This window comes from Hypomesus transpacificus, chromosome 9 (genome assembly GCF_021917145.1).
Source record: "Hypomesus transpacificus isolate Combined female chromosome 9, fHypTra1, whole genome shotgun sequence".
Lineage (NCBI taxonomy): Eukaryota > Metazoa > Chordata > Actinopteri > Osmeriformes > Osmeridae > Hypomesus > Hypomesus transpacificus.
In genome coordinates, this window is record NC_061068.1 from 2,946,688 (window position 1) to 2,957,767 (window position 11,080).

At 49.8% G+C, this 11,080-nt stretch overlaps 1 protein-coding gene across 4 annotated transcripts in view; it reads left to right on the forward strand.

Annotated features, from left to right (window-relative positions):
* Positions 1 to 5,533: 5,533 nt before the first annotated feature.
* The window catches only part of LOC124471924 (rap1 GTPase-activating protein 1-like), a 15,168-nt gene continuing 9,621 nt past the window's right edge, over positions 5,534 to 11,080 (forward strand). For 2 of the 4 annotated variants that reach the window (XM_047026590.1, XM_047026594.1), the window contains exons 1-2: positions 5,534 to 5,633; positions 7,400 to 7,493. Coding sequence is in view for 1 of the 4 variants with exons in the window: in XM_047026587.1 (XP_046882543.1) it covers positions 10,318 to 10,418 (101 nt within the window). In the remaining 3 variants the exon portion in view is untranslated. Of the gene's footprint in view, positions 5,634 to 7,399; positions 7,494 to 10,206; positions 10,419 to 11,080 lie in introns of those variants that run through there. The other 2 variants (XM_047026589.1, XM_047026587.1) reach the window with 1 other exon arrangement.

Below are 11,080 nucleotides of genomic sequence, written 5' to 3' on the forward strand. Positions count from 1 at the left end.
AGGAAGAGGAGAAAAGAGAAAGGGAGAGGAGTGGAGAGGAGGGGGGAGGAGGAGGAGGAGAGAAAGGGAAAGGAATGGAGAGGAAGGGAGGGAGGAGGTGGGAGGACATCGGGACAGAACAAAGCACAGCAGTAGCAGGTGTGTGGAGTTATAGACCATCTGCTCTCAGATGTAACTTTCATATTGCACCTGGACACTTACACACATACACACCCTCTCCCTCTCCCTCTCCCTCTCCCTCTCCCTCTCCCTCTCCCTCTCTCTCTCTCTCTCTCTCTCTCTCTCTCTCTCTCTCTCTCTCTCTCTCTCTCTCTCACACGTGCAGACAGGGTGCCATGGTATTTATCTGAGTGGTTGGTGCATCATCATCATCATCAGGAGAAATCCCTGTATCACTACTTCCTGTTGATATTACTGAAGTTAGCCTTTCAACTTTGATTGGCCTGAAAGATGACTGGAGAGAAAGACAGAAGTAGAGATGACTATAGATAAAGAGAAAGGGAGAGATGACTAGAGAGAAAGCAGGAAGCTTGGATATTTGTGGTCCGACAGATGATGATCCTCATTAATACCAACTAAGTCCAATAAAAAAGTTTGATAACTTTACACGCACACACACACCTGAACACACACACACACGTCTATGCACACTTAACATGTTATGATTCTGATTCTGATGGTTCTGATTAGCTGTCTGACAAACTGACCGCCTGGCTGGTTTGTTGATTGGCTGACTGCCGTCTGACTGGAAGACCGGCAGGTTTGCTGACTGACCGGCTGGCTGGCTGACTGGCTGACTGGTAGCCCCCCTCTGTGTTCAGAACCTTCCTACTTCAGAGCTGGTTCCAGTGTGCACCTCCACTCCATCTGAGGTTGATGTGCGGCTGGTGCAAACTGGGAATCCATCTGCTGTTCAAACACTGTCAGCCATCCAGCCATCCAGCCATCCAGCCAGCCATCCAGCCATCCACCCATCCAGCCAGCCATCCAGCCATCCAGCCATCCATCCAGCCATCCAGCTATCCAGCCATCCAGCCATCCATCCAGCCATCCATCCAGCCATCCAGCCAGCCAGCCATCCATCCAGCCATCCACTCATCCAGCCATCCAGCCATCCAGCCATCCATCCAGCCATCCAGCTATCCAGCCATCCAGCCATCCAGCCATCCATCCAGCCATCCAGCCATCCATCCAGCCATCCAGCCATCCAGCCATCCAGCCATCCAGCCATCCAGCCATCCATCCAGCCATCCATCCAGCCATCCAGCCATCCATCCATCCGGCCATCCATCCAGCCATCCAGCCATCCATCCAGCCATCCAGCCATCCATCCAGCCATCCAGCCATCCATCCAGCCATCCATCCATCCAGCCATCCAAGAATAAGAGCCCAGGACATGAAAACAAAGACCACTTAAGCATGAAATGATGTTCACCCAAGCACACACACACAAGCACATACACATTTTGAATTTTAATTTAGCAGACGCTCTTATCCAGAGCGACTTACAGTAAGTACAAGGACATTCCTCCCGAGGCAAGTAGTGTGAAGTGCCTTGCCGAAGGACACAACATCATTTGGCACAGCCGGGAATCAAACTGGCAACCTTCTGATTAATAGCTCAACCATCTGACCCCCAAACACATTCTCTAAACTTACCATACACTTCTGGTCTTTGAGAAGGTCTTGTTAATCCTACAGAAAGAGAGAGAGAAAGACAGAGAAAGAGGGGGGGGAGAGTGTGACTTATTCAACAGTGTTATTTAAAAAGGGTGTTTGCCATTGATTGTGTCATCACTGTGTTGGCAGGGGGGGGGGGGCTTGGCATTCTCCCTCTAGTTAACTCTCCCCGCCTTAGCGACTAGCCCCAGACTCAATCAACACTCCCCACAGCCAATCAATCCAGCCTTAATCCCCCATGATCCCCTCCTTCCTCCGTTAAGCCAATCAAACTAAATGTCATTGTCAGTCTAACAAAGCGGAACAGTCAGCCAGTCAGCATGACCACCTGACACAGAAACAGTCAGCCAGTCAGCATGACCACCTGACACAGAAACAGTCAGCCAGTCAGCATGACCACCTGACACAGAAACAGTCAGCCAGTCAGCATGACCACCTGACACAGAAACAGCCCACAGCTGTCTCTCCAGGACACGGCTGACCGGTGTCCATAAAAACACACCTGTTAAGAGGATACACACACAGTATACATGCAGGTTACCATGTCCCTGATGTTAACAGAATACACACACAGTTTACATGCAAGTCACATCTCTGTTAGTGCCTCGCTTTGGATACAAGCACCTGCTAAATCCAGAAAATGTCACATGTTAAGTTTGTGTGCACTAGTGGATCGTCGTTTTGGATAAAACCATCTGCTTAATAAATACATGACTTTGAATTCATGAATACATGAACAGCAGTGTCCTGGAGCTTGGATACGAGGAGAGCCTTGGATACGAGGAGAGCCTTGGATACGAGGAGAGCCTTAGATACGAGAAGAGCCTTCATATGAGAGTCTTTGTAGAGCTGTGGACGTGACATAGAGGGAGGACCAGCCATGTTCAGGAACTCCAGCCCGCCCACTGGCTTCATGTACAGCAGAGTGACTGGTCTCTCTGTGTGATTGTTCCACTCAGACAAAGACACACTTCAGCCTGCACGCTGCGTTAAGCTACGGCAGATTTCTGACAAACGCACTGGTGAACAACAAAGGGCAGAGGCAGATAGAGGGCACAAGGCTAAAACAGACTTTCTTTGTGTCCATTTGTCTTTTAATCTATTCTTTCTTCTCTTATCCATCTCTCTTTTTCTTTGTGTTACCTGTTATCTGATAAATGGATGGGTGAAGGGGTGGATCACAAAGACGTTTCCAGAAATGTTTCTGTCTGAGGAGAATCTGCACTTTTACTCGGCTTCTTGGTGCTAAATTACAAAGGGGAGTTGATGGATGTGTGTGTGGTAGTGTGTGGACTAGCATGTTGTTCCTGATCATCCAGGATGAGAAGAGCATGCTTCTGAAGAGAGTCCCTCCTGTGTGTGAGTCAACATGTCTGGAGGAGCATTGTGGACCAGCCACAGTGAACCAGTCTTCCAGCGCTGGGCTATTCAGACCGTCCAGATTTGATGCTTTGCTAAGCGCTTAATTAGGAAGTGCAGTGTTTGTTGTAAAATCGGATTTACTGCACAGGGAAGCAGGGAGGAAATAAATAGTTTAGTTCAGCATTAGTCAAGGAAACGCTGCAAAGCAATACATGGTGATGTGTGGGTGGGGCTGGGGTGGGGCTGGGGCTGGGGTGGGGCTGGGTGTGGGGCTGGGGTGGGTGTGGGGCTGGGGCTGGGTGTGGGGCTGGGGTGGGGCTGGGGTGGGGCTGGGGTGGGGCTGGGGCTGGGGCTGGGGCTGGGGCTGGGTGTGGGGCTGTGTCTGGGGTGGGGCTGGGGGTGGGGTGGGGATGGGGTTGGGTGTGGTGGGGTGGGGCTGGGGATGGGGCTGGGGGCGGGGCTGGGGGGTAGGGTGGGGTGGGGTGGGGTGTGGTGGGGTGGGGCTGTGTCTGGGGTGGGGTGGGGCTGGGGGTGGGGCTGGGGTGGGGCTGGGGTGGGGCTGGAGGTTGGGTGTGGTGGGGCTGTGTCTGGGGTGGGGCTGGGGGTGGGGTGGGGCTGAAAGGTTGGGTGTGGTGGGGTGGGGCTGTGTCTGGGGTGGGGCTGGGGGTAGGGTGGGGCTGGGGCTGTGTCTGGGGTGGGGCTGGGGGTAGGGTGGGGCTGGGGTTGGGGCTGTGTCTGGGGTGGGGCTGGGGGTGGGGCTGGGGTTGGGGCTGTGTCTGGGGTGGGGCTGTGTCTGGGGTTGGAGGTTTGGTGTAGAGGTACAGCCTGAGTGTGTGTAGAGGGTTGAAGTCTGGGAGCCAAGACTGAAGATACTGAACATCTTAACTGGGTTCAGAACTGCAGATACTGAACATCTTAACTGGGTTCAGAACTGAAGATACTGAACATCTTAACTGGGTTCAGAACTGAAGAACTAAAAGTGTGTGTTCAGTTCATCCCCATTTGGCTGCAGGCTTGACAGACCACCACCTTCGTGTCTAATGGGGTGTGTGATGCCTGAGAGGACTGGAGTGTGTGTGTGTGTGTGTGTGATGGGCCTGAGTGCTCAGACTGTAATGATCCTTTCAGCCTCTTGGAGTGGGGCTGGCTCAGGCCTCCTTCACCAGGCACAGCCTCACTCTAGAACACAGCCTCACTCTAGAACACAGCCTCACTCTAGAACACAGCCTCACTCTAGATCACAGCACAGCCTCACTTTAGAACACAGCCTCACTCTAGAACACGGTACAGCCTCACTCTAGAACACAGTACAGCCTCACTCTGAACACAGCCTCACTCTAGAACACAGCCTCAATCTAGAACACAGCCTCACTCTAGAACACAGCCTCACTCTAGAACACAGCACAGCCTCACTCTAGAACACAGTCTCACTCTAGAACACAGCACAGCCTCACTCTAGAACACAGTACAGCCTCACTCTAGAACACAGCCTCACTCTAGAACACAGTACAGCCTCACTCTAAAAACACAGTACAGCCTCACTCTAAAACACAGCCTCACTCTAGAACACAGTACAGCCTCACTCTACAACACAGTACAGCCTCACTCTAGAACACAGCCTCACTCTAGAACACAGTACAGCCTCACTCTAGAACACAGCCTCACTCTAGAACACGGTACAGCTTCACTCTAGAACACGGTACAGCTTCACTCTAGAACACAACACAGCCTCACTCTACAACACAGCCTCACTCTAAAACACAGCCTCACTCTAGAACACAGTACGGCCTCACTCTAGAACACAACACAGCCTCACTCTACAACACAGCCTCACTCTAGAACACGGTACAGCCTCACTCTACAACACAGTACAGCCTCACTCTAGAACACAGCCTCACTTTAGAACACAGTACAGCCTCACTCTAGAACACAGCCTCACTCTAGAACACAGTACAGCCTCACTCTAGAACACAGCCTCACTCTAGAACACGGTACAGCTTCACTCTAGAACACGGTACAGCTTCACTCTAGAACACAACACAGCCTCACTACAACACAGCCTCACTCTAGAACACAGCCTCACTCTAGAACACAGTACAGCCTCACTCTAGAACACAGCACAACCTCACACTAGAACACGGCATAGTCTCACTCTAGAACACAGCCTCACTCTAGAACAAATAATGAACCACTGAGTGGGGAGTCTCTCTGCTGTGATAAAGCAGGGGGGGAGAGAGAGAGGTGAGGGAGGGACTGTTGGAAGAGAGGGGACGGAAGATTATTTGTGGCAGAGAACAGAGAAGCATGGGGAGAGGAGAGACACAACATTAGAATGTGTGTGTGTGTGTGAGAGAGAGAGGGAGGTGTTTCACAGTATCATCAGAGAACAGAGCAGCATGGGGAGAGGAGAGACACAACATTAGAATGTGTGTGTGTGTGTGAGAGAGGGCGGTGTTTCACAGTATCATCAGAGAGCAGAGCAGAGCAGCGCTCTTGCAGAGAGCAGAGAGAGACGGAGTGTGACAGAAGGAGAGGTGGAGGAGGAGAGGAGCATCAGGTTGCTGAGGACACAACAGCAGCTACTGAGATAGGTAAGAAGAGATGATGATGCAGAGAGAGCGAAGAGAGAGATGAGTATGTGAGAGAGACAGTATATAACTCAGTCAGGTCTGTTAGTTGTAGTCATATGTAGTCTGGTAGTTGTAGTCATACATTTAAACATGATGTGACATTACAGACTTATGATTACATTTAATTGTCTTTTTTTAAACATATCTCATGACGACTAGAAAGTTTCCATTATGCCCATATTCCTAAGTGTTCAGGTCATTGGCAGCACCAGAAACTAGGGAGGGCTGCGTTTCAGGAGAGACGGTGTGCCTGTCTATTTGTGGCAGAAGATGGTTGTGTTGTTAGTGTTATATGTGCCTGTAAATCATGATAATGATTGTAGGTGTGACTGGGGAGAGGGAGTTTCTCTCTCCCTCCTTCCCCCCTCTCTCTCCCCCTCCCTCGATCCCTCTCCCTCCACTCACGCTCTCCCTCTAACTAACCCTCTGTTTCTTGTGATACTCTGGGGTGTTCTTCTGAGGCAGTACAGCACATGGAAAGTTCACTTCATTTGTATTAGAAGGTGTACTCCAGATCTGTCTTTCCTCATTCCACTGCTCTCGCTATTCCTCACTCACTTTTTTCTCCTCTCTGTCTCTGTCTCTGTCTCTCTCCCTCCCTGTCTCTGTCTCTCTCTCGCCCTCTGCTGCTCTCTCCGTCTCCCTCGCTCTTCTCCCTCCCCTCCCCTTTACCTCCCTCTCTTTCCTCGCTCCCCCTTTACCTCCCTCCCTTCCACCTAGTTTGCATTCCTTCATCAGAGACCCAGCACTGTCGAGACTGCAGCTCTTCTGACACTATGTACTGCTCTCATACGCTCACACACACACACACACATGCTCTCTCACACACACACTGTCTTGCAGCAGCAGGTTTGTCTCGTCACGTGGGGTCGTCACCATAGACAAGCGCACGGCGAGAGATGACTTATCATAGGGGAACCTGACTGGTCTCATCAACGCCTCCTCCACTCCTCTCTTCCACCTCTCCTCCACTCCTCTCTTCCACCTCTCCTCTCTTCCACCTATCCTTTCCTCCTCCCCTCCTCTCCTTTCCTTCCACTTCTCTCTCCTGTCCCTGGTCTCTCTCTCTCTCCTTCCCTTTGTCCCTCTCTCTCTCCTTCCCCTTGTCCCTCTCTCTCTCTGTCTCTTTCTGACTTTGTGATTGGAGACTCATGCAGTGAGGTGACAAATTATGAGACTGATCAGTATGGGTCTGGAGTATCTATTGAGACTAGTCTGCCTCTGGTAGGAGGCAGAGAGGCAGCAGGCTGGTAGGAGGCAGCAGGCACATAGGAGGCAGAGAGGCAGCAGGCTGCTAGGAGGCGGAAAGGCAGCAGGCTGTTTTTTGGAGGCAGAAAGGCAGCAGGCTGGTAGGAGGCAGAGGCAGCAGGCAACTAGGAGGCAGAGAGGCAGCAGGCTGGTAGGAGGCAGCAGGCACATAGGAGGCAGAGAGGCAGCAGGCTGCTAAGAGGCAGAGAGGCAGCAGGCTGGTAGGAGGCAGAGAGGCAGCAGGCTGCTAGGAGGCGGAAAGGCAGCAGGCTGGTAGGAGGCAGAGAGGCAGAATTTCCAGCTACTTCCTTCCTGCTGAGTCGATGTGTGCACTAACTTGTCGTGACTCAGTCACACAGCTTGGCACGGGCTGCTAAAAAGATTCTGTCGGGAGGGAGGGAGATGTTGTGGTACTTGTACTTGTTTTGTGTTGTGTGGATGAAGGGCCTCTCACTGCTCTCTCCTCTTCTGTTGTTCAGGAAACGGGATGGAAGGACTCCTGGCATCTCTGACAGAGTAGAACCTTCCCTGTTATACGACCTACCTACCACCCACACAGGAGCACTGGCTGAGGTAGGGCCCACCTAACCACAACCTGGCCCTCAATGTCTCCCTCTCCATCTGTGTCTCTCCCTCTATATGTCTCTTGCCTTCTCCTCATTCTCTCCCACTCCCTCTATCTCCCTGTTAATCTATCTCTATTTCTTTCTGTACACACACGGACATTCACACAGCGTCCAGTGTTGCTAACTCTGAATTATTCTCAGTATTTTCTATCACACACATTGACTGTGAAGCTAGCCAAGTTTGAATCAATACTTGGTATTAGTCACATTGTGTGTTGCTATCTCCGGTAGGATGGCAGATCAGGGACTGAGCAGCTTGTTCAGAGAGCCATGGACAAACCCCTCAGTTTTATCACCCAGGTCTGGACACTGTGTATAATTACTGTGTGTAATTATGAAGAACTGGAGGAGTGGAAATGACAGTTTAGTAGAAGTAGAAGAGGAGAGTCGGTGAGAAGAAGCGAGAGGAGAGGGAGAGAAGATACAGGAGGAAGAGGGAGAGGGAGAGGGAGAGGGAGAGGGAGAGGGAGAGGGAGTGGGAGTGGGAGAGGGAGAGAAGATACAGGAGGGAGAGGGAGAGGGAGAGGGAGAGAAGATACAGGAGGGAGAGGGAGAGGGAGAGGGAGAGGGAGAGGGAGAGGGAGAGGGAGAGGGAGAGGGAGAGGGAGAGGGAGAGGGAGAGGGAGAGGGGGAGGGGGAGGGGGAGGGAGAGGGAGAGGGAGATACAGTCTCCTCTGGGACACCAGGGGTCACATGACAAAACAGGCTGGCCTTGGACCGATCCGCTGCTGATTGGCTGAGGGAGGGGGCGTGTCAGTCAACAACTAGAAAGACCCACTGACTCTCTCTCTCTCTGTGTGGAGGCTCTTGCTCTCCTGTAATGGTGGCTTGCTGGCAGTGACCAATCAGAGGGCTCTGTGGAGATGGGGCTGGCCTGCATAGTCAGAGAGGGTGAGGAGGGGGGGGGAGGAGAGAAAGAGAATAAGGTGGACAAACAGACAGACTGGGAGAAGTTGTTAGATGAAATCTGACACTGTACGAGAGAGAGAGAGAGAGAGAGAGAGAGAGAGAGAGAGAGAGAGACAGAGAGAAAGAGAGAGAGAAGAGAGAGAGAGAGAGAGAGAGAGAGAGAGAGAGAGAGAGAGAGAGAGAGAGAGAGAGAGAGAGAGACATCATGATCCCTCAGATGGTGTGTGAATTACACAAGAGGAAGTTCACATGACAACCACAACACTATAACTGTCACTTTACTCACAATGCACTACAAGAGCCTTATCAACCACAGCCCACAGAGAGCCAACCAGAACACAGACCTCACCCCAACCTTGTCCGCGGTGTGAGAATACAGGAAGTGTTCCTCTGACTAAGTAGTGAGGTAGAGACTCACCTGCACACAGCCTCTGACTCAGTAGTGAGGTAGACATTCACCTGCACACAGCCTCTGACTCAGTAGTGAGGTAGAGACTCACCTGCACACAGCCTCTGACTCAGTAGTGAAGTAGAGACTCACCTGCACACAGCCTCTGACTCAGTAGTGAGGTAGACATTCACCTGCACACAGCCTCTGACTCAGTAGTGAGGTAGAGACTCACCTGCACACAGCCTCTGACTCAGTAGTGAGGTAGAGACTCACCTGCACACAGCCTCTGACTCAGTAGTGAGGTAGAGACTCACCTGCACACAGCCTCTGACTCAGCAGTGAGGTAGAGACTCACCTGCACACAGCCTCTGACTCAGTAGTGACGTAGAGACTCACCTGCACACAGCCTCTGACTCAGTAGTGAGGTAGAGACTCACCTGCACACAGCCTCTGACTCAGTAGTGAGGTAGAGACTCACCTGCACACAGCTGCTGGTGTCAGTAGTGAGGTAGAGACTCACCTGCACACAGCCTCTGACTCAGTAGTGAGGTAGAGACTCACCTGCACACAGCTGCTGGTGTCAGTAGTGAGGTAGAGACTCACCTGCACACAGCCTCTGACTCAGAAGTGAGGTAGAGACTCACCTGCACACAGCTGCTGGTGTCAGTAGCGCTGGGCTGGGATTTCAAAGGAAAACATTTGACAGCATCTGAGCGCACCATGTTAGTGTTAGATGAGGACAGGCTCAAGGTTTGGTTTGCTTCTGATGGTACATTGTGTGTGTGTGTGTGTGTGTGTACATGTGAGCAAGTGTGTGTGTGTGTTTTTCAGCAGCTGTGTGTGAATGACAGCTGAGCATGGGGGTGAGAGAGAGGGTCAGAGGTAGGGATGCAACAATTATAGATTTTGTAGTATGATTATAGTCTGAGGAATAATCACGGTTTCATTATTATTCTGCATTAATTGATTTCACAAGGGATGCATAAAATCACATGAACATTCTTAAATTTGAGGTTTTATTGTGCAACATTTTTGATGGCTTTTGTTTTTAACAGTTGCTGCCTTTCCAGACAGAAATCATAGTTACCAAATAATACAGTACCAAATAAATAAAACATACAGTAATGATAAGAGGTTATCCCTTACTTCTCAGAGTGAGAAATGTTTGAAATACATGAGAAATATAAGGTGTTGCGTAAGAAATGGATGCGTGAGACTTGAAAGCAGTGCTTATAGCACAGTGCATTGTGTGTCTGCAACAAAACTTAAGGTTGTGTGTTAAAAAAAAAACACAGTAGTAATATTAATATAAACTCAAATATAAACCGTCCGAACAAGAGAATTCTCCTGCGTCACTTCCGCATATTGCGTAAGCTAGGTTAACAATTTCTGGTAGCTAGCTCAAGCAGTTACCTTAGTGCTTTCACACAAAACACAGTTTTTTACAAAGAGTCAGTATTGTCTTTCCAAAATGACAATTAACGATGTACTTAGGATTTCTATGCTGCCCTTCAAGCAAGAGGGAAAAGGGGTTCAAATTATACGTTTCGAGCTACATCGACAATTACAAAGGTAAGATTTATTTAACTCACACAGTAAGACTTGCTAACTATCACTAGTAGCTAGCTAGCTAACACATTTGAGCAGTAACATTAGGCTAGCTAGTTAAAAAAAAATTGCTACACTGTAATGTACTAAATTGTCTGATTTTCTGCGTTCTTGCTCGTTGTTAATGTTAACAGATAAATAATTGTCTGTCCTATATGTTCCCTATGGATATTGTAATATAAGATGTTTCTAACTAAAATCTGGAAACGGGAGAGAGCTCCGTGAAGGCGACCTGTTATCGGTACAGAAGCCGCTCAATCTGAGTGTAGGGTAAAGAGCGCTGTAGCTGAGGGATAGCAACCTGTGCAAGTTATTAAGTCATGTTTGGATCTCTAGACCTGGCGTGTTTTATATAGCCAATTGGGATACATGAGAACATTAGGCTACACTACACGTAGTAGCTTTTACACAAGGACGAAAGCTAGAATTAGCATGTGCATCTGACTACTGAGCAATATAACTTCTGAAAGCAATATATTCTCTACTTTAAAGCCTGTAATTAACTAACAAACAACAAGAAATGTACTTTATGCTGAGTGAAAGTAGGTAGCTACACTAACACACGCGATGATAAATCACATACATCAACTCAACTTAGAAACAACAGGAGAAAAGGCGCTCTGAAG